This window comes from Ranitomeya variabilis, chromosome 1 (assembly GCF_051348905.1).
Source record: "Ranitomeya variabilis isolate aRanVar5 chromosome 1, aRanVar5.hap1, whole genome shotgun sequence".
Lineage (NCBI taxonomy): Eukaryota > Metazoa > Chordata > Amphibia > Anura > Dendrobatidae > Ranitomeya > Ranitomeya variabilis.
This window is the reverse complement of record NC_135232.1, coordinates 716,260,195-716,284,246: the sequence shown is the minus strand read 5'-3', so window position 1 is coordinate 716,284,246 and position 24,052 is coordinate 716,260,195. Positions and strand designations below refer to the sequence as shown.

The following is a 24,052-nucleotide window of genomic DNA, read 5'->3' as shown; positions in this document are numbered from 1 at the left end:
TGCGGTACAGTACAGCTGGAGTCACCCTCATACTCACCCTGCAATACAGTACAGCCGGGGTCACTACTGTACGCACCCTACAGTACAGTACAGCCGGGGGCACCCCATACGCATCCTGCTGTACAGTTGAGCCAGGGTCAACCCATAGGCACCCTGCAGTACAATACAGCGGGAGTCACCCTCATATGCACCCTGCAGTACAGTACAGCCGGGGTCACCCCTGTACACACAGTACAGTACAGTACAGCCGGGGTCACCCCCATACACAACCTACTGTACAGTACAGCCGTGGTCACCCCCATATGTTCCCTGCAGTGCAGTACAGCCGGAAACACCCCATACGCATCCTGCAGTAAAGTACTGTTGGGGTCACCCTCGTACACACCCTACATTACAGCCGTGGTCACCCCATATCCGCCCTGCAGTGCAGTACAGCCAGGATCACCTCATACTCATCCTGCAGTACCTACAGTACAGCGGGAGTCACCCTCATACGCACCTTGCAATACAGTACAGCCTGGGGCACAATTGTACACACCCTACAGTACAGTACAGCCGGGGTCACCCCATATGCGTCTTGCAGTGCAGTACAGCCAGGATCACCCCCATACGCATCCTGCAGTACTGTACAGCTGGGGTCACCCCCATACGCCTCCTGCAGTACGGTACAGCCGGGGTCACCTCCATTTGTGCCCTGCAGTACGGTACAGCTGGGATCACCCCCATACCCGCCCTGCAATACAGTAGAGCCGTGGTCCCCCCATATGCGCCCTGCAGTACAGTAGAAGCAGGGCAACCCCCATAGGCGCCCTGCAGTACAGTAGAGCTGGAGTCACCCCCATATGCGCCCTGCAGTACAATACAGCCGGGATCACCCCCATAAGTGCCCTGCAGTACAGTACAGCCGGAGTCTCCTCCATACGCGCCCTGAAGTACAGTATAGCGGGAGTCACCCCCATATGCATCCTGCAGTACAGTAGAGCCAGAGTCACCCCATATGCGCCCTGCAGTACTTTACAGCCGGGGTCACCCCTGTAAACGCCCTACAGTACAGCCGTGGTCACCCCCATACGTGCCCTGCAGTAAAGTAAAGCTGGGGTCACCCCATACGCATCCTGCAATACAGTACAGCCGGGGTCACCCCCATACGCGCCCTGCAGTGCAGTACAGCCAGGATCACCCCTATATGTGCCCCACAGTACAGTACAGCCGTGGTCTCCCCCAAACGTGCCCCGCAGTACAGTACAGCCGGGGTCACCCCATACGTGCCCACCAGTACAGTACAGCTGGGGTCACCCCCATACGTGCCCCGCAGTACAGCCGGGGTCACCCCCATACATGCCCCGCAGTACAGTACAGCCAGGGTGACCTCCATAAGCGCCCCACGGTTTAGTACAGCCGAGGTCACCCTCATACGCACCCTGCGGTGCAGTACAGTCGGGGTCACCCCCATTAGCTCCCTGGAGTACAGTACAGCCTGTGTCACCCCCATGTGCCTCCTGGAATACAGTACAGCCTAGGTCACCCCATACGCATCCTGGAGTACAGTACAGCTTTGGTCACCCCCATAAGTGCCCTGCAGTACAGTACAGCCTGGGTCACCGCATACGCATCCTGCAGTACAGTACAGCAGAGGTCACTGTGGGGATTAAGGGATTTTGGCATCTGAAGGGTCAGTGTGATGGCTGAGCGCTTCTCCTCCAGTAATGTCCATTACCCTGCACTGGAGAGAGTGAAGGTCCCTCTGCTCCCGCAGTCCCTTGTCTTCTGACTAAAAGCTGCTCATTACCAATGTTCACTCAACTCTCAGCAGCAAATTCATTCTCCTCCCACGAGTCCAGTGGTCGCCCAGCTCTGTCCCTTGTGGCCCCTCACAGCACAAACATAACTTGACCATTAAGCAGCTGATTTCTGCTTGACAGCTGCACGCTCAGGGGTCCGAGACTGTAAAGTTCATTCACCATATATCTAGCATTTCAAAACATCTGCTCTAAAAAATGCTTGACCAACACATTGTTAATGCCCTGTAGTGGGCAGATGGGGTCACCACGGAGGGTCAGTGCCCTTTAGTGGGCAGATGGGGCAACCTCGTAAGGTCAGTGTCTTGTACAGGGCAGATGGGGTCACCCCAGAGGGTCGGTACCCTGTACTGAATGGATGGGGTCACCATGGAGAGTCACTGAGTCAGTGCCCTGTATTGGGCATATGGGGTCACCTCCCAGAGTCAGTGCCCTGTACAGTGTGGATGGGGTCACCATGCAGAGTCAGTGCCCTGTACAGTGTGCATGGGGTCATCTCGGAGGATTGGTGCCCTGTACTGGGTGGATGGGGTCAAATCAGAGGGTTGGTGCCCTGTACTGGGTGCATGAGGCCACCTCAGAGGTCAAGTGCCTTTTACTAGGCGTATGGGGACATTGTGGAGGGTTTTTGCCCTGTAATGGGTGCATGGGGTCACTTTAGGCTGTCAATCATGTCTCTGCTGCCTATCTCCCGTCTATGATATTGTGATCCCATAATGGCTTTCTCAGCAGTGCCCCTCCCTTGCCAAGTTGTGCCTTCCTCCTCCTATTTATCCCCTGGCAGTTGAGCCGTGTCCCGCACTTCACATCTTTCATCTCCAGGTCTCTTCAGTATTCCTAGACTCTCTCCCGGTGGACTCCACAGTGCTGGAATGTGACTGTGAGGTGAGGTCTCTATCTGCAAGTATCTGAGTCACCGCTGCTCTCCCCTGCCTCTGTCCCTTATGTTTCTTGTGTCTCTGCTAACTCTGTTCCCGATGCCTCTGTCCCCACTGCTCCCCGTGCCTCTGTCCCCACTGCTCCCCATGCCTCTGTCCCCACTGCTCCCAGAGCCTCTGTCCCCGATGTTCCCCATGCCTTTGTCCCCACTGCTCCCAGAGCCTCTGTCCCCGATGTTCTCCGTGCCTTTATCCCCATTTTTCCTCATGCCTCTGCTACCTGTATCTCTCTATCCCAGATGTTCCTCTTTCCCCGTGCCTCTGTCTGCGATGTTCCCCGTGCCTCTGCTCCCGCTGTTCCTCATGCCTCTGTCCCCACTGCTCGCCGTGCCTCTGTCCCCACTGCTCCCCATGCTTCTGTCCCAGCTGCTCCCCATGCCTCTGTCCCAGCTGTTCCCCATGCCTCTGTCCTAGCTGCTCACAGTGCCTCTGTCCCTGATGTCCTCATGCCTCTGTCCCCACTGCTCCCAGCGCCTCTGTCCCCGATGTTCCTCGTGCCTTTATCCCCATTTTTCCTTATACCTCTGCTACCTGTATCTCTAGCCCAGATGTTCCTCTGTCCCCAATATTCCCAGTGTCTCTGTACCTTATATTCTCCGTTCCGATGTTCCTTGTGCCCCTGTCCCCGATGTTCCCTGTGCCCTTGTCCCCGATGTTTACCTTGCCTCTGTCCCCGTGCCTCTGTCCCTGATGTTCCCCGTGTCTCTATCCCTGATATTGCCCATGCCTCTGTCCCTGGTGTTCCCCGTTTCCTCGTGTCTCTGTTCCTGTTTTTCCCTGTGTCTCTGTCCCCGATGTTCCCTGTGCCCCTGTCACTGATGTTCCTCTTACCTCTGTCCCCATGACTCTGTTCCTTATGTTCCTCATGCCTCTGCTGCTGTTTCTCATGCCTCTGTCCCAGCTGCTCCCCATGCCTCTATCCTGGCTGCTCCCAGTGCCTCTGTCCCCAATGTCCCCTGTGCCTCTGTCCCCACTGCTCCCAGAGCCTCTGTCCCCGATGTTCCTCATGCCTTTATCCCCTTTTTTTCCTTGTGCCTCTGCTACCTTTATATCTATCCCAGATGTTCCTCTGTCCCTAATATTCCCTGTGTCTCTGTCCCCAATGTTCTCTGTTCCGATGCTCCCTGTGCCTCTGTCCCCGATGTTCCCTGTGCCTGTCCCTGATGTTCCCTGTGCCCGTCCCCGATGTTCCTCTTGCCTCTGTCCCCGTGCCTCTGTCCGATGTTCCCTGTCGCTGATGTTCCCCTTACCTCTGTCCCCATGCCTCTGTCCCCGATGTTCCCCATGCCTATGTCCACCGTGCTTCTGCCCTTGATGTTCCCCGTGCGTGCCTCTGTTCATGATGTTCCCCGTGCTGCTGTCAATGATGTTCCACGTGCCTCTGTCCATGATGTTCCCTGTGCCTCTGTCCCTGATGTTTCTCATGCTTCTGTTCTCCGTTCCCCTTGCCTCTGTCCTCCGTACCTCTGTCCCCGATGTTCCTCGTGCCTCTGTTCCCGATGATCCTCATGCCTCTGTTCCCGATGTTCCTCGTGCCTCTGTTCCCCGTGCCTCTGTCCCCGATGTTCCTCGTGCCTCTGCTCCCGATGATCCTCATGCCTCTGTTCCCAATGTTCCTCGTGCCTCTGTTCCCCGTGCCTCTGTCCCCAATGTTCCTCGTGCCTATGTCCCCGATGTTCCCCTTGGCATTGTTCCCTTTGCCTCTGTCCTTGATGTTTCCCGTGCCTCTGTCCCCGATGATCCCTGTGTCCCTGTCGCTGATGTTCCCTGTGCCTCTGTCCCCGATGATCCATGTACCCGTCGCTGATGTTCCCCTTACCACTGCTCCCCATGCCTCTGTCCCATCTGCTCCCCATGAATCTGTCCCAGCTGCTCCACATGCCTCTGTTCTGGCTGTTCCCAGTGCCTCTGTCCCCGTGCCTCTGCCCCACTGCTCCCAGTGCCTCTGTTCCCGATGTTCCTCATGCTGTTATCCCAATTTTGCCTTATGCCTTTGCTACTTGTATTATTATTATTATTTATAGCGCTGTTCATTCCATGGCGCTTTACATGTGAAAAAAGGGGCATACATAGACAAGTACAGTAAACATGAGCAATACAAGGCACACACAAGTACAAAAGGAGAGAGGACCCTGCCCGTGAGGGCTCACAGTCTACAGGGGATGGGTGAGGATACACTAGGAGAGGGTAGAGCTGGTCATGCCGTAGTTCAGTAGACTGAGGATTACTGCAGATTGTAGGCTTGTCGGAAGAGGTGGGTCTTCAGGTTCCTTTTGAAGGTTTCCGTGGTAGGTGAAAGTCTGATGTGTTGGAGTAGAGAGTTCCAGAGTATGGGGGAAGCACAGGAGAAGTCTTGTATGTGGTTGTGGGAAGAAGAGATAAGAGGGGAGTAGAGAAGGAGATCTTGAGAGGATCGAAGGTTGCGTGTAGGTAAGTACCGGGAGACCATGTCACAGATGTATGGAGGAGACAGGTTGTGGATGGCTTTGTATGTCATAGTAAGGGTTTTGAACTGGAGCCTCTGGACAATAGGAAGCCAGTGAAGGGCTTGGCAGAGAGGAGATGCTGGGGAATAATGGGGAGAAAGGTGGATTAGTCGGGCAGCAGAGTTTAGGATAGATTAGAGTGGTGCTAGAGGGGAGTCCAGAGAGTAGTAGGTTGCAATAGTCAAGGCGGGAGATGATGAGTACGTGCACGAGCGTTTTTGCAGTTTCTTGGTCTAGGAATGTACGGATCTGGGAAATGTTTTTGAGTTGGAGTCGGCAAGAGGAGGCAAGGGCTTGGATATGTGGCTTGAAAGAGAGGGCAGAGTCGAGTATCAGCCCGAGGCACCGAGAATGCGGGACTGGAGAAAGTGAGCAGCCATTGACATTGATGGATAGGTCTGGTAGAGGGGTAGAGTGAGATGGGGGAAAGATGATGAATTCTGTTTTGCCCATGTTCAGTTTTAGAAAGCGAGCAGAAAAGAAAGATGAAATAGCGGACAGACATTGTGGGATTTTGGTCAGTAAGGATGTGATGTCAGGTCCAGATAGGTGGATCTGCGTGTCATCGGCGTAGAGCTGATACTGAAAACCGTGGGATTCTATCCTGTATCTCTATTCCTGTTGTTCCTCTGTCCCCATATTCCCCATGTCTCTGTCCCTTGTATTCTCTGTCCCCGATGTTCCCTGTGCCTCTGTCCCCGATGTTCCCTGTGCCACTGTCCAAGTTGTTCCCTGTGCCCCTGTCGCCAATGTTCTTTGTGCCCCTGTCACCAATGTTCCCTGTGCCCCTATCGCCAATGTTCCCCTTGAATTTGTCCCCGTGCCTCTGTCCCTGATGTTCCCCGTGTCTCTGTCCCGATGTTCCCTGTGCCTGTCCCCGATGTTCCCTGTGCCCGTCTCCGATGTTCCCCTTACCTCTGTCCCCATGCCTCTGTCCCCAATGTTCCCCGTGCCTGTGTCCACCGTGCTTCTGCCCCTGATATTCCACCATGCCTCTGTCCCTGATGTTCCCCATGCCTCTATCCATGATGTTCCCGTGCTCCTGTCCATGATGTTCCAAGTGCCTCTGACCATGATGTTCCAAGTGCCTCTGTCTATGATGTCCCAAGTGCCTCTGTCCATGATGTTCCCCATGCCTCTGTCCATGATGTTTCTCGTGCTTCTGTCCTCTGTTCCCCTTGCCTGTCCTCGTACCTCTGTCCCCGATGTTCTTTGTGCCTCTGTTCCCGATGTTCCTCGTGTCTCTGTCCCCAATGTTCCTCGTGCCTCTGTCCCCAATGTTCCTCATGCCTCTGTCCCCAATGTTCCTTGTTCCTGTCCCCGATGTTCCCCTTGGCATTGTTCCCTTTGCCTCTGTCCCTGTTGTTTCCCATGCCTCGATCCCTGATGTTCCTTGTGCCTCTGTCCCTCATGTTCCCGATGCCTCTGTCCTCGATGTTTTCGTGCCTCTGTCTATGCTGTTCCCCTTGGCTTTATTCCCCGTGCCTCTGTCCTTGATGTGCCCCGTACCTCTGTCCCCGATGTTCCCTGAGCCCATGTCGCTGATGTTCCCCTTACCTCTGTCCCTGATGATTCCCGTGCCTGTGTCCCCCGTGCTTGCTTCTGTCCAGATGTTCCCCATGTTCCTGTCCTTGATGTTCCCATGCTGTTATCCATGATGTTCCTTGTGCCTCTGTCACTGATGTTCCCTGAGCCCCTGTTCCCAATGTTCCTTGTGCCGCTGTCTCTAGTGTTCCCTGAACCTCTGTCCCCGATGTTCTGTGCCTGTGTCCCCTGTGCTTCTGCCCATGATGTTGCCCCATGCCTCTGTCCCTGATGTTCCCTGTTCCACTGTCGCTGATGTTCCCCTTACCTCCATCCCCATGCCTCTGTCCCTGATGTTCTCCGTGTCTGTGTCCTTTATGTTCCTTGTGCCTCTCTCCCCGATGTTCCTCGTGCCTCTGTCCCAGATGTTCCTTGTGCCTCTGTCCACTATGTTTCTCGTGCTTCTGTCCCCGATGTTCCCTGTGTCTCTATCCCTCATGTTCCCTGATGTTCCTCTTGCCTCTGTCCCTGATGTTCCTGATGTTCCTCGTGCCCCTGTTCCCGATGTTCCTCGTGCACATGTTCCCGATGTTCCTTGTGCCCCTGTTCTCGATGTTCCTCATGCCACTGTTCTCGATGTTCTTCGTGCCCCTGTTGTCGATGTTCCTCATGTCCCTGTTCTCGATGTTCCTCGTGCTCCTGTCCCTGATGTTCCTTGTGCCTCTGTCCTCGATGCTTCACGCCTTTCTGTATTCTCTTAGGGCCACGGACAATGAATGTGACCAAACTTGCGCCTCTGATTCTATGAAGTTCTGCAAGTGCTGGTAAGATGGGGACATTGTACTGATAAGAGGCATTCAGCTGGTGGGGGACAGAGAAGGAATAGCGCAGGCAGTGTGAGAAGTATTAGTGCCAGATTATGTACGTGAAAAAGTAACTGCCCCCTCCATGTATAGCAGTGTCTCCTGGTCATCTTGACTTTCTCAGCCTGTTGAGTCGCCATATTGAAGCTGTCAATGGTGATATTAGATGACTGCAGGGTAAATGAGTTATCGCCTATCCATCATGGCGGATAATACTGACTCCATTGATAAGATCATGGCTTCTGGAGACCCCGATAAATTTCAGTCACATATCTACCAACAGTCTGCAACTATCACGATGTAACAGGAGGGTCAGCAACAATTACTTTAAAGCCCGCTCATCCATTCACCTGAAACCTGCAGAAAAGCAAGTTCCGGTCCTGGTCCTGGTTTAGGTCTTGGCTTACTTCCCACCCATCCCGGATTCAGCAGGAGAGTCCAGAATGTCGGCGGTATCCAGCGATGAAGCAGGAAATATGTAGCCATTCAGCCTGGGTAGAGACCTGGATGAATCTTAAGATGATAGTGCCCCTCAGAGAGTGCCACCATGACTGCTCGTAGTGTAGAGAGTCCTATGCTCTTCTCTCCGGCACATGTACTGGTCGGTCCCTGGTTATAGTCCTGTTTTCACTCCATTACACACAATCGTGAATAAATTGAAAAAATTTCAGTTTCATGACTAACCTGAGCCACATACACATTGAGGCACCGTGCTGCCCCCATGTCACGACCCCTTTGAGCCAACCTTCTAGATACTGTAATAAGCAAAAACTTTATTAACACACAATTACAACCATAAAACATAAGTAAAACCATGTAGGTCCCACAACTTAATCCCATAACATGCATACAATAATTACATATCCTCAAGCCATATATATACTAATAGCAATTGTAATGGGTAACCTTAACCCCTTCAAGACCTTGCCCTTTTTTCGGTTTTGCGTTTATTGTTTTTCGCTCCCCTCCTTCCCAGAGCCATAACTTTTTAATTTTTTCGTCAATATGGCCATGTGAGGGCTTATTTTTTGCGGGACAAGTTGTACTTTTGAATGACATCATTGGTTAAGCATGTCGTGTACTAGAAACCGGGAAAAAAATTCCAAATGCGATGAAATTGCAAAAAAAGTGCAATCCCACACTTTTGTTTGGCTTTTTTGCTAGGTTCACTAAATGCTAAAACTGACCTGCCATTTTGATTCTCCAGGTCATTACGAGTTCATAGACACCAAACATTTATACGTTATCTTTTATCTAAGTGGTAAAAAATTTTTCCAAACTTTGCTAAAAAAAAAATAAATTGTGCAATTTTCCGATACCCGTAGCGTCCCCATTTTTCGTGATCTGGGGTCAGGTGAGGGCTTATTTTTTGCGAGCCAAGCTGACGTTTTTAATAATACCATTCTGGTGCAGATACTTTCTTTCAATCGCCCGTTATTACATTTTAATAATATGTCATGGTGACCAAAAAAACGTAATTCGGGCGTTTTGAATTTTTTTATCGCTACGCCGTTTGGCAATCGGGTTAATCCTTTTTTTTAATTGATAGATCGGGCGATTCTGAACGCGGCGATACCAAATATGTGTATGTTTGACTTTTTTTTTTATTGTTTAATTTTGAATCGGCGAAAGTGGGGTGATTTAACCCCTTAATCCCATATGACGTACTATCCTGTCAAGGTGACCTGGGACTTAATTCCCAGTAACGGAATAGTACGTCATATGCGATCGGCCGCGCTCACGGGGGGAGCGCTGCCAATCGCGGCCGGGTGTCAGCTGACTATCGCAGCTGACATCCCTCACTATGTGCCAGAAGAGGTCACGGACCGCCCCGGCACATTAACCCCCGGCACACTGCTATCAAACATGATCGCAGTGTTCCGGCGGTACAGGGAAGCATCGCGCAGGGTGGGGGCTCCCTGCGTGCTTCCCTGAGACGATCGGTACAAGGTGAGCACATCGTGAGCGTCTCCTCCCTGCAGGCCCCAGATCCAAAATGGCCGCGGGGCTACTTCCGGGTCCTGCAGGGAGGTGGCTTACCAAGTGCCTGCTCAGTGCAGGCGCTGGTAAGCCAGGAGCCCTGCATGTCAGTTTGCTGATCTGACACAGTGCTCTGCAAAGTGTCAGATCAGCGACCTGTCACTATACAGTGATGTCCCCCCTGGGACAAAGTAAAAAAGTAAAAAAAAAAAATTAAATGTGTAAAAAAAAAATAAAAAAAAAATAATTCCTAAATAAAGAAAAAAAAAATATTGCTCCCATAAATACATTTCTTTATCTAAATAAAAAAAAAAACAACACAATAAAATTCACATATTTAGTATCGCCGCGTCCATAATGACCCGACCTATAAAACTGTCCCACTAGTTAACCCCTTCAGTGAACACCGTAAAAAAAAAAAAATAAAGTGTTGTTTTTTTGCCTCGTTTTTTTTATTATCATACTGCCGAACAAAAAGTGGAATAACACGCAATCAAAAAGACGGATATAAATAACCATGGTACCGCTGAAAACGGCATCTTGTCCCGCAAAAAAACGAGCTGCCATACAGCATCATCAGCAAAAAAAATAAAAAAGTTATAGTCCTCAGAATAAAGCGATGCAGAAATAATTACCTTTTCTATAAAATAGTTTTTATCGTATAAAAGCGCCAAAACATAAAAAAATAATGTAAATGAGGTATCGCTGTAATCGTACTGACCCGAAGAATAAAACTGCTTTAACCATTTTACCAAACGTGGAATGGTATAAACTCCCCCCCCCCCCCCCCAAAAAAAAAAAAAAAGAAATTAATGAATAGCTGGTTTTTGGTCATTCTGCCTTTCTGCCTCACAAAAATCGGAATAAGAAGCAATCAAAAAGTGTCACATGCCCAAAAATGGTACCAATAAAAACGTCAACTCTTCCTGCAAAAATACAAGACCTCACATGACTCTGTGGACCAAAATATGAAAAATTATAGGTCTCAAAATGTGGTAACACAAAAAATATTTTTTGCAATAAAAAGCGTCTTTTAGTGTGTGACAGCTGCCAATCATAAAAATCAGCTAAAAAACCCACTATAAAAGTAAATCAAACCCCCCTTCAACACCCCCTTAGTTAGGGAAACATAAAAAATTAAAAAAAAGTATTTATTTCCATTTTCCCATTAGGGCTAGGGTTAGGGCTAGGGTTAGGGCTACAGTTAGGGTTAGGGCTACAGTTAGGGCTGGGGCTAAATTTAGGGTTAGGGCTGGGGCTAAAGTTAGGGTTAGGGTTGAGGCTAAAGTTAAGGTTAGGGTTGGGCTAAACTTAGGGTTAGGGTTGGGGCTAAAGTTAGGGTTGGGGCTAAAGTTAGGGTTAGGGTTTGGATTACATTTACGGTTGGGATTAGGGATAGGGGTGTGTCAGGGTTAGGGGTGTGGTTAGGGTTATGGTTGGGATTAGGGTTAGGGGTGTGTTTGGGATAGGGTTTCAGTTAGAATTGGGGGTTTCCACTGTTTAGGCACATCAGGGCTCTCGAAACGCGACATGGCGTCCGATGTCAATTCCAGCCAATTCTGCATTGAAAAAGTAAAACAGTGCTCCTTCCCTTCCGAGCTCTCCCGTGTGCCAAAACAGGGGTTTACCCCAACATATGGGGTATCAGCATACTCAGGACAAATTAAACAACAACAATTGGGGCCAATTTCTCTTGTTACCCTTTAGAAAATAAAAATTTGGGGGCTAAAAAAACATTTTTGTGGGAAAAAAATTAATTTTTATTTTCATGACTGCGTTATAAACTGTAGTGAAACACTTGGGGGTTCAAAGATCTCACAACACATCTAGATAAGTTCCTTGGTGGGTCTAGTTTCCAATATGGGGTCACTTTTGGGGGGATTTCTACTGTTTAGGTGTTGTGAACTATACTTCTTGGCTCCCTCTTGTGGTCACTAGTGGTTTGGCACTTGAATTGTCTTTTCCCAGGTTGGTACTCACCTGGTTCGTTAGGCCTGGGGTGTTGCTATTTAAACTTCCTGGATTCTCAGTCCAGTGCCTGGCATCGTTGTAATCAGTTCATTTCTGTTTGCTCCTGTCTTCAGGTCCTGGTTCTTTGCAAGATAAGCTAAGTCCTGCTTTCTTATTTTTGTTTATTTGCATTGTTCATATTTTTGTCCAGCTTGTACAAAATGTGATTCCTGATATCGCTGGAAGCTCTAGGGGGCTGATTTTCTCCCCCCTCACCGTTAGTCGGTTCGGGGGTTCTTGGATATTCAGCGTGGATATTTTGCAGGGTTTTTTGCTGACCATATAAGTCATCTTACTATCTTCTGCTATTAGTCAGTGGGCCTCTCTTTGCTAAAATCTAGTTCATTCTTACGTTTGTCTTTTCTTCTTACCTCACCGTTATTATTTGTTGGGGGCTTGTATTATAACTTTGGGGTCTTTTCTCTGGAGGCAAGAGAGGTCTTATTTTCCCTGATAGGGTTAGTTAGTTCTCCGGCTGGCGCGAGACGTCTAGAATCAACGTAGGCACGTTCCCCGGCTACTGTTAGTTGTTTGTGCTAGGATCAGGTATATGGTCAGCCTAGTTACCACTTCCCTATGAGCTGGTATTTATGTTTGCAGACTTTGCTGTAATCTCTGAGATCCTCTGCCATTGGGATCATAACAGTATGCCAGGCCTTCCAGGAGCTGAAGCGCCGGTTTACTTCGGTGCCTGTTTTGTGCCAGCCTGATGTCGCACTTCCCTTTCAGGTTGAAGTGGATGCTTCTGAGAACGGTGCTGGGGCTGTTTTGTCGCAGAGAGGCTCTGGTTACTCTGTGATGAGACCATGTGCTTTTTTCTCTAGGAAGTTTTCGCCTGCTGAGCGGAACTATGATGTTGGTAATCGGGAGTTGTTGGCCATGAAGTGGGCATTTGAGGAGTGGCGTCATTGGCTCGAGGGTGCTAAGCATCATGTGGTGGTCTTGACTGATCACAAAAATCTGATGTATCTCGAGTCTGCTAAGCGCCTGAATCCTAGACAGGCTCGTTGGTCATTGTTTTTCTCTCGTTTTGACTTTGTGGTCTCGTACCTGCCTGGTTCGAAGAATGTTAAGGCTGATGCTCTTTCTAGGAGCTTTGTGCCTGACTCTCCTGGAGTCTCGGAGCCAGCTGGTATTCTTAAAGAGGGAGTAATCGTGTCGGCCATATCTCCTGATTTGCGACGTGTGTTGCAGAGATTTCAGGCTGGTAGACCTGACTCTTGTCCACCCGACAGACTGTTTGTTCCTGATAAGTGGACCAGCAGAGTTATTTCCGAGGTTCATTCCTCTGTGTTGGCAGGGCATCCGGGAATTTTTGGTACCCGAGATTTGGTGGCTAGGTCCTTTTGGTGGCCTTCCTTGTCACGGGATGTGCGGTCATTTGTGCAGTCCTGTGGGACTTGTGCTCGGGCTAAGCCTTGTTGTTCTCGTGCTAGCGGGTTGCTTTTGCCCTTGCCCGTCTCGAAGAGGCCTTGGACACACATTTCCATGGATTTCATTTCTGATCTTCCGGTGTCTCAAGGAATGTCTGTCATCTGGGTGGTGTGTGATCGTTTTTCCAAGATGGTCCATTTGGTGCCCTTGCCTAAGTTGCCTTCCTCTTCCGATCTGGTTCCTTTGTTTTTTCAGAATGTGGTTCGTTTACACGACATTCCTGAGAATATCGTGTCCGACAGAGGATCCCAGTTTGTGTCCAGATTCTGGCGATCTTTTTGTGCTAAAATGGGCATTGATTTGTCGTTTTCATCTGCCTTTCATCCTCAGACTAATGGCCAAACGGAGCGAACTAATCAGACACTGGAGGCTTATTTGAGATGTTTTGTTTCTGCGGACCAGGATGATTGGGTGACCTTCTTGCCATTGGCTGAGTTTGCCCTTAATAATCGGGCTAGTTCCGCTACTTTGGTTTCGCCATTCTTCTGCAAATCTGGTTTTCATCCTCGTTTCTCCTCGGGTCATGTTGAGTCTTCTGACTGTCCTGGGGTGGATTCCGTGGTGGATAGATTGCAGCGGATTTGGAATCATGTGGTGGACAACTTGAAGTTGTCACAGGAGAAGGCTCAGCGTTTTGCCAACCGCCGCCGCGGTGTGGGTCCCCGACTTCGTGTTGGGGAATTGGTTTGGTTGTCTTCTCGGTATGTCCCTCTGAAGGTTTCCTCTCCTAAGTTTAAGCCTCGCTTTATTGGTCCTTATAAAATTTTGGAAGTTCTTAACCCGGTTTCTTTTCGTTTGGATCTTCCGGTGTCGTTTGCCATTCACAACGTGTTCCATAGGTCTTTGTTGCGGCGGTACGTTGTGCCTGTGGTTCCTGCTGTTGAGCCTCCTGCTCCGGTGTTGGTTGAGGGCGAGTTGGAGTACGTGGTGGAGAAGATCTTGGATTCTCGTCTCTCTAGACGGAGGCTTCAGTATTTGGTCAAATGGAAGGGCTATGGTCAGGAGGATAATTCCTGGGTGGTCGCCTCTGATGTTCATGCGGCCGATTTGGTTCGTGCCTTCCACGCTGCTCACCCTGATCGCCCTGGTGGTCTTGGTGAGGGTTCGGTGACCCCTCCTTAAAGGGGGGGTACTGTTGTGAACTATACTTCTTGGCTCCCTCTTGTGGTCACTAGTGGTTTGGCACTTGGATTGTCTTTTCCCAGGTTGGTACTCACCTGGTTCGTTAAGCCTGGGGTGTTGCTATTTAAACTTCCTGGATTCTCAGTCCAGTGCCTGGCATCGTTGTAATCAGTTCATTTCTGTTTGCTCCTGTCTTCAGGTCCTGGTTCTTTGCAAGATAAGCTAAGTCCTGCTTTCTTATTTTTGTTTATTTGCATTGTTCATATTTTTGTCCAGCTTGTACAAAATGTGATTCCTGATATCGCTGGAAGCTCTAGGGGGCTGATTTTCTCCCCCCTCACCGTTAGTCGGTTCGGGGGTTCTTGGATATTCAGCGTGGATATTTTGCAGGGTTTTTTGCTGACCATATAAGTCATCTTACTATCTTCTGCTATTAGTCAGTGGGCCTCTCTTTGCTAAAATCTAGTTCATTCTTACGTTTGTCTTTTCTTCTTACCTCACCGTTATTATTTGTTGGGGGCTTGTATTATAACTTTGGGGTCTTTTCTCTGGAGGCAAGAGAGGTCTTATTTTCCCTGATAGGGTTAGTTAGTTAGTTCTCCGGCTGGCGCGAGACGTTTAGAATCAACGTAGGCACGTTCCCCGGCTACTGTTAGTTGTTTGTGCTAGGATCAGGTATATGGTCAGCCTAGTTCCCTATGAGCTGGTATTTATGTTTGCAGACTTTGCTGTAATCTCTGAGATCCTCTGCCATTGGGATCATAACATTAGGTGCATCAGGGGCTTTGCAAATGCAACGTGACACCTGCAGACCAATCCATCTAAGTCTGCATTCCAAATGGCGCTCCTTCCATTCCGAGCTCTGCCATGCGCCCAAACGGTGGTTCCCCCCCACATATGGGGTATCAGCGTACTCAGAACAAATTGGACAACAACGTTTGGGGTCCAATTTCTCCTGTTACTCTTGGAAAAATACAAAACAGGGAGCTAAAAAAATAATTTTTGTGAAAAAAAGGATTTTTTATTTTCACGGCTCTGCATTATAAACTGTAGTGAAACACTTCGGGGTTCAAAGTTCTCACAACACATCTAGATAAGTTCCTTGCGGGGTCTAGTTTCCAAAATGGTGTCACTTGTGGGGGGTTTCTACTGTTTAGGTGCATCAGGGGCTCTTCAAATGCAACGTGACACCTGCAGACCAATCCATCTAAGTCTGCATTCCAAATGGCGCTTCTTCCCTTTCGAGCTCTGCCATGTGCCCAAACGGTGATTCCCCACCACATATGGGGTATCAGCGTACTCAGGACAAATTGGATAACAACTTTTGGGGTCGAATTTCTCCTTTTACCCTTGGAAAAATAAAAAATTGGGGGCGAAAACATCATATTTCTGAAAAAATATGATTTTTTATTATGACGGCTATGCATTATAAACTTCTGTGAAGCACTTGGTGGGTCAAAGTGCTCACCACACATCTAGATAAGTTCCTTAGGGGGTCTACATTCAAAAATGGTGTCACTTTTGGGGGGTTTCAATGTTTAGGCACATCAGGGGCTCTCCAAACGCAACATGGCGTCCCATCTCAATTCCAGTCAATTTTGCATTGAAAAGTCAAACGGCGCTTCTTCCCTTCCGAGCTCTGCCATGCGCCCAAACAGTGGTTTGCCCCCACATATGGGGTATCGGCGTACTGAGAACAAATGGCACAACAACTTTTGGGGTCCATTTTCTAATGTACCATTGGTAAAATAAAACAAATTGGAGCTGAAGTAAATTTTTGGTGAAAAAAAGTTAAATGTTCATTTTTATTTTTATTTTTTTTTAAACATTCCAAAAATTCCAGTAAAACACCTGAAGGGTTAATAAACTTCTTGAATGTGGTTCTGAGCACCTTGAGGGATACAGTTTTTAGAATGGTGTCACACTTGGTTATTTTCTATCATATAGACCCCTCAAAATGACTTCAAATGTGATGTGGTCCCTAAAAATATTGGTGTTGTAAAAATGAGAAATTGCTGGTCAACTTTTAACCCTTATAACTCCCTAACATAAAAAAAATTTGGTTCCAAAATTGTACTGATGTAAAGTAGACATGTGGGAAATGTTACTTATTAATTATTTTGTGTGACATATCTCTGTGATTTAAGGGCATAAAAATTCTAAGTTGGAAAATTGCAAAATTCTCAAAATTTTCGCCAAATTTCCTTTTTTTTCACAAATAATCGCAAGTTATATTGAAGAAATTTTACCACTATCATGAAGTATAATATGTCACGAGAAAACAATGTCAGAATCGCCAAGATCCGTTGAAGCGTTCCAGAGTTATAACCTCAGAAAGGGACAGTGGTCAGAATTGTAAAAATTGGCCCGGTCATTAACGTGCAAACCACCCTTGGGGCTTAAGGGGTTAAACTTTTTTTTTTTGCTATGCTTCAATAGCCAATAGAGGCTAGAAGTTGGCACAACTCGATTGGCTCTGCGATAGTCAGATTGCCCCTATGTAGTAGATTTACTGCATTGCTATGAGCGCTGACCACAGGGTGGCACTCATAGCAATCCGGCATCAACAACCATAGAGGTCTCAAGGAGACCTCAGGTTGTCATGCCGACGCATCGCTGACCCCCGATCATGTGACGGGGTCGGCGATGCGCTCATTTCCAACCCGATGGCCGGAAGCGGTAGTTAAATGCCGCTGCCAGCATTTGACAGCGGCATTTAACTAGTTAATAGCGGCGGGTGAATCGTGATTTCACCTGCCGCTATTGCGGGCACATGTCAGCTGTTCAAAACAGCTGACATGTCCCGGCTTTGATGCGGGCTCACCGCCGGAGCCCACATCAAAGCAGGGGATCCGACCTCCGCAGTACTAGTACGTCGGAGGTCGTGAAGGGGTTAATAAATAGAGGCTCCTGAACAAGAACCCTATAATCGAAAGGGGCAATGTCTGGGGCCACAAATCAGGAATGCTGGACTAAGAAAATGCTGTGCATAATCTGTGGCACAACACCTAAGTTCATAGCCTAGGAAAAAATCACAGGATCCACCATTTACAATAGGTGATGTCACAGCTCACCCCCTCTCCCTTCTATACAATGACTGATAACACAGGATTTACCATTCACAATAGGTGATGTCACAGCTCACCTCCTCCTGTACAATGACTGATAACATCTCCATATACAGTAGATAACACAGGATCCACAGTTCACAATAGGTGATGCCACAGCTCACCTCCTCCTGTACAATGACTGATAACCTCTATATACAGTAGATAACACAGGATCCACCATTCACAATAGGTGATGTCACAGCTCACCTCCTCCTGTACAAGGACTGATAACCTCTATATACAGTAGATTACACAGGATCCACGATTCACAATAGGTGATGTCACAGCTCACCTCCTCCTGTACAATGACTGATAACACCTCCATATATAGTAGATAACACAGGATCCACCGTCCACAATATGTGTGTCACAATTAATTTATGGAGACGTGACAGCTCTGGTTCTGCTTTAATTTAAACATTGTATTGACTTTTGGGCCAGCAAGGGTTAATGTCAGTTTCTTTGCTGGCAGCCGTTTTGTTGCTAGTCAGCTGATGTGAGTGGTTACCACTCCCACCATCTTTTAAATAGACGCATCAGCTGACTGTTGGTAATAGAGTTTGTCTCTGAAGACCAGCCTAGAAGTTTGCAGCTCTGTGCCAGCGGTGCATCGGCTGCTTCTGTGGAGTTACTGGTTCCATATCCTCTGCTGTGTGGAGCATTGCAGCTGAGGCTAGAGATAAGTATCATTTTTCCTTTCTTTGTCTGTCTTGTGCTTGTCACTATCCCCTATGTTAATACCATCTGCAGTGGTGATGCTAGCATCCTTCCCGGGCCAGTGCACTAGCCAGGGTATTGTGAGGTGACAGCTAGGGACTAGGCAGGTGTCGGCGGTGCGGGGAGGGACCCGCATAGAGCGATAGGGAAGCTTAGGGATAGGCACAGGTTGAGGTTAGGAGGTGCCCCATCCCTAGCTCCATACTGTTAGGGCCTTCCTCTCCCTTTTTCCACCCCGTTGTTTGTGTGTGTTGTGCCGTCTGCCGGACTTACTCATCCCGAGTGTGACAGTGTGATGTCACAGCTCACGTCCTCCTGTACAATGACTGATAACACCTCTATATACAGTAGATAACACAGGATTCACCATTCACAATAGGCAATGTCACAGCTCACCTCTTCCTCCTCTACAATGACACCTCTATATACAACTGATAACACAGAATCCACCATTCACAATAGGTGACTTCACAGCTCACCTCCTCCTGGACTGATAACACCTCTATATACAGTAGGTAACACAGGATCCACCATGCACAATAGGTGATGTCACAGCTCACCTCCTCCTGCACAATGACTGATAACACCTCTATATACAGTAGGTAACACAGGATCCACCATTCACAATAAGTGATGTCATAGCTCACCTCCCCCTCCTCCTGCACAATGACTGATAACACCTCTATATACAGCTCATAACACAGAATTCACCATTCACAATAGGTGATTTCACAGTTCTCCTCCTCCTGGACAATGACTGATAACACCTCTATATACAGCTGATAACACAGAATCCACAACTCACAATAGGTGATGTCACAGCTCACCTCCTCCTCCTGTACAATGTGTGATAACACCTCTATATACTGTGATTGGTTCCTGGGTTATCAGCAGTCTTGTGAATGTAGAAGTGTCCTTTGTTGGCGAGATTCGGTGTATTGTGTCTTTGTATATATAATGGTCTGTTACTGAACAAAACTCCCTTAGAACCCAGGGATGACTGTCCTCTAGAGCCATGGATTTGTTTATAGTAATGGTGTTGGGACAGACATGTGACACTGAGTAGAGAGTGAGGAGCTGCCGTGCTGCACAAGGTTATATATGGCGTATACATCTGATGTGTCCTGGGGTGCACAATGTGGTGGACTGATGCTGATCCTGCAGAGAAATGCTCATATAATAGCTAAGCTCCATTCATAAGATGATAACCACGGTTCTGTCCTGTTGCCTCTTCTCTCTTTAGCCTCTTGGTGCAGATGACCTCAGACCAGCGACCTCTGATCCCAGACCAGCGACCTCTGACATCTAGCTGGCGTTTAAAGCCAGAAATGTGTACTTCATGTTCCATGACCCATCACAGCTCAGACTCTGACGCTAGCGGGGCTCATAGTCTGCCTCTGAGCTGTCTGGACTCCCCCCCACAGTGCGAAAGAAGCTCGCAGTACACAAAGTGTGGCTACATCACGTGTCCAAAGAGGCTTTGCTTGGTGTGCGGCGATGTGGCATCTGGGTACCACTATGGCGTGGCCTCCTGTGAAGCCTGCAAGGCCTTCTTCAAACGTACGATCCAAGGTAGTGACTGATGAGAAAGTCCCTGTTGTTACTGTCACATGACAAAGTCCACGTGTTCCATTTCACCTCTGATCTGTGTAATGCCCCCTGCAGGTAACATTGATTACAGCTGCCCAGCATCCAGGCAGTGTGAGATTACCAAACGACGCAGGAAATCCTGCCAGTCCTGCCGCTTCACCAAGTGTCTGAAGGTTGGAATGCTGAAGGAAGGTGAGAACTGCTCATGCCACCCCTCCACAGAGGCACAAGGTACTTGACAACTCTGTCTCAATGTATAGGAGTGCGCCTGGACCGGGTACGAGGCGGGAGACAGAAATACAAAAGATTCCCAGAAGCAGATGGTGGTATCCAAGGAGCACAGAGTCAGCTCAGCCGCAAGAAGCCAAGTAAGTGCCCGGAGGTTCATGGCCCCAAAATGTGTGTCTGATATAGAGAAGAATGGAGGTGAGGAGACGTCTCCTATGGAGAAGATTAAGGGTGGTCGGACATCAGATATATTGAGGAGATAGGGTGGGAGAACATCTCATTTGGAGAAGAATGGGGTTGGGGGTACATCTCATATGGAGAAGATTGAAGGTGGTTGGACATCAGATATATTGAAGTGATAGGAGGTGGAGAGACATCTCTTACGTGTATAATGAGAAGATTGCAGGTGGTTGGACATCAGATATATTGAAGTGATAGGAGGTGGAGAGACATCTCTTACGTGTATAATGAGAAGATTGCAGGTGGTTGGACATCAGATATATTGAGGAGATAGGAGGTGGGGGGATGTCTCATATGGAAGATGGAGGTGGTTGGACATCAGATATATTAAGACGATAGGAAGTAGAGAGATGTCTCATGGAGAATGAGGATGGTTGGGGATGGGATATGACGGATAAGGAGAAAGTTAGGGGAACGTATATGGAGATTACGTATGGAAGGACGTCTGATATGGAGAAGATTGGGAGTGGGGGGGACATCAGATATTGGGGGTGGGGGGACGGCTCATGGAGAAGCTTGGGGATGGAAGATAACGGATATGAAGAAGAGGGTAGGGGGACGTCTCATTTGGGGGTGGGAGGACGTCTCATATGGAGACAATTGGGGGTGGTTGGACATCAGATATATTGAGGAAATTGAGGATGGGGACTTCTCATATCGAGAAGATTGGGTGGTTGGACATCAGATATATTGAGGAGATAGGAGGTGAGGGATGTCTCATATGGAGAAGATTGGAGGTGATTGGACATCAGATATATTGAGGAGATAGGAGGTGGAGAGACTTCTCATATGGAGAAGATTGGGGGTGGTTGGACATGAGATATATTGAAGAGATAGGGGGTGGGGGGTGTCTCATATAGAGAAGATTGGGGTAGGGGGATGTCTCATATGGAGAAACTTGGGGATGGGAGATGACGGATATGGAGAAGGCTGGGGGGACGTCGTATATGTAGATTAGGGGGCGAAAGATGTCTTATATGGAGAAGATTGGAGATGGGGGATGATGGATATGGATAAGATTGGGGTGGGGGGATATTGGATATAAAGGAGATAGGGGGTGGGACGACTTCGGATACGTAGAAGACGAGGGGACGTCTGATATGGAGAAGTTCAGGGATTACGAATATAGAGAAGTTTGGGGCGGGTGGGATCTCCGATATGGAGAAGATTGGGAGTGGGGGAACATCGGATATGGAGAAGATTGGGGGTGAGGTTACTAGAGATGAGCGAACTTGTTCGAAAAACGTTCGCCAATCTCAAATTTGGAACGTAGCACATTCGGATTCGTGTTCAGAATCCCAAGCATTTTTTCTCAAAGTCGGCAAAATTCGGTCATAGATCGGTAAATGATCGCGTTTCCACTAATGTTTTTGTTTTGCCTTTGTCTAGGATAGTGAATCTATATGATGAGCAGAGGGGACATGTTTTATGAGGAGAGGGAGTGTGTTTAGGTCAGAGGAGCGGCGGAGTGTCTTTTTTTCTGTAATAAATTAATGTGTGTACATTCCGGCAGCCAATCAGAGTGCAGAAACAATCCACAACGTCATCACACAAGGTCTTCTGTGATTGGCTGCCGAAGTCACATGTCTGTGTCCATATAAAAAGCAGACATCTTGTTTTGCTGGCTCCATTTTCTCAGTGTCACAGTGCAGAGAGGCCGCTCCTGCTACTGCTGAAAGTGAACAGGATCCTGTCCTGTGTGAAATCGATCTTCCAGCATCCAACTAGATTGTAATAAAACTGTGTTGCTGTCAGGAATCAGGAGGCCACATTTGCTCATTAAAATCGTTAGGTATAAGAGTGTCGTGCAGGCACACTATCTAAGAAAATAAATAGTGATTGTTTATTTAGTGACAGGTGATTCACAGGTGTAGCCCTAAGGTTGTGAAACAGCTGTTTAAAAAAGGGGAAGGGTACATCCAACATGAGTGAGAAAAAGTGAGGTCGTGGTGGAAGGAGGATTAGGCTTGGTGTTTGACGTGTACGTGGGATAGGTGTTACTGTTACTGAAAGCTCAACTGAACAAACACTGTCTCGTCCTATCCAAAGAGAACCGACAACATCTCTTATTGGACGGGCTCCTCCACTCTCTTTCTTTGGCAGCCGCATAGTCGTATGCCTTTTAAGATGAGGCTCAAAAAGAGCATGTGCTCCTGTGGATGGCAAGCTCTAAATTAAGTGGCCTCTCCTCCTTTCCCTCCATCTTAACGCTACACACAATACTATCCTCAGAGGTGGTATCCCAATCACCCTTGTTTCCCCCTGCATTACAATTTTCCAAAGGCGAACTGACTGTGGGGAATCACAGATGGTCCATTCTGCAAAACTGATAACACATTCTATTCCATGGGCATCAGAGATCTGCTCCAAAGATTCACAGAATCCAGAGAAGCAAAGCTGTGGCAACACAGCATTGTATCTTAAATAACCAGACATCCATATTCAGGAAGCCAAAAAGAATAGACCGTTATCTATATGTTGACTTTTGAATTTTCTGGTTGGTGAGGAAAACAGACTTTTGTTCGTGTAAGCCTGTAGTGTTGACTTGTAAGTTGACAATTTGCTGTAACATACTGTGCTCTTATCCTGGATGACTAGTGATACAGGGTCATGAAGCAATGATGTTTGCCGATATATTGATTACACATTGTCTAGGCCAGCCAGTTTGTTGACTTGCAAAATAGAGGAAGAAAAATTATACGAATAGATTACATAATCAAACTGCAATGCTCTATTAATTGGCCTCCCCCTTACTCGACTTTCCCCTCTCCAGTCTATTTTTAATGCGGCAGCCAGTGTTGTCCATCTGGCTAATCGTTACTCAGATGCATCCGCTCTTCGCCAGTCATTACACTGGCTGCCCATTCATTACAGGATACAATTCAAAGTACTTGTTCTCACCCACAAAGCTCTCCACAGTGCGGCACCCCCATACATCTCCTCCCTCATTTCGGTCTATCGGCCTAGCCGACCGCTGCGCTCTGCAAATGACTTTCAACTAACCTCTGCACTAATCCGTACCTCCCACTCCCGACTCCAAGACTTCTCCCACGCTCCGCCAATCCTCTGGAATGCTCTACCCCAAGATATTAGGACCATCCACAACTTGCATAGTTTTAGGCGCTTGCTCAAAACACATTTGTTCAGAGCGGCCTACCACGTTAACTAATCAAAGTCATTTTATGTTTGTGTGTGTGTAGCCCATTCACTATCTCCATCTACCCCCCACCCCCTAAAGATGGCTGGACCATCATTGTAAATACTTCGTTGTAAATACACACCTGTGCTTTGTATCTCCCCCACCTCATTGTAGATTGTAAGCTCTCACGAGCAGGGTCGTCTTATTTTGCTTTATTGTATTGTGAACTGAATTCTGAACCGCCGCACAACCAGCTCTGCCCTCTCCTAGTGTATCATCACCCATCCCCTGCAGATTGTGAGCCCTCGCGGGCAGGGTCCTCCCTCCTTATGTACCCGTGTGCCTTGTTTTTTGCTCATGTTTAATGTATTTGTCTATATTTGCCCCGTATTTCACATGTAAAGCGCCATGGAATAAATGGCGCTATGAAAATGAATAATAATAATAATAATAATAATTGTGAACGTTGTTACCTATGACTGTTGTGTTTGAAACTGTTAAACTGTAAAGCACTGCGGAATATGTTGGTGCTATATAAATAAAGATTATTATTATTATTATTATTATTATTATTATTATTATTAATGGGAGTTGGTCTTATCACCATTCTTCACCTTTACCTGTGAATGCTGGTTGAAGGACACTTGTTAAGTATAAAAAGAGTTTATATGCCTCTGTAACATGAGACAAAGCCAAGGGATCCAAAGAACCAGAGACTCTCTACATGACAGCAGCAAAGACATCATGGCTCCATTATAAGGGACAAAGATTTGTCATTCTGCAGGATGCCAGCTTATTGGACCACAGCCTTGGCTGGAAGAATACATATATGCTCCATTGACCTTCACTGACCCATGGATAAGATTCTGAAA

At 47.8% G+C, this 24,052-nt stretch overlaps 1 protein-coding gene across 2 annotated transcripts in view; it reads left to right on the top strand.

Moving 5' to 3' along the window:
• The first annotated feature begins 2,016 nt into the window (after positions 1-2,016).
• The window catches only part of ESRRB (estrogen related receptor beta), a 34,534-nt gene continuing 12,498 nt past the window's right edge, over positions 2,017-24,052 (top strand). The window contains exons 1-5 of one of the 2 annotated variants that reach the window (XM_077267535.1): positions 2,017-2,684; positions 7,509-7,571; positions 19,227-19,555; positions 19,649-19,765; positions 19,834-19,941. In XM_077267535.1, the coding sequence (XP_077123650.1) occupies positions 7,552-7,571; positions 19,227-19,555; positions 19,649-19,765; positions 19,834-19,941 (574 nt within the window). In that variant the 5' untranslated portion in view covers positions 2,017-2,684; positions 7,509-7,551. Of the gene's footprint in view, positions 2,685-6,298; positions 7,572-19,226; positions 19,556-19,648; positions 19,766-19,833; positions 19,942-24,052 lie in introns of those variants that run through there. The other variant, XM_077267534.1, reaches the window with a different exon arrangement.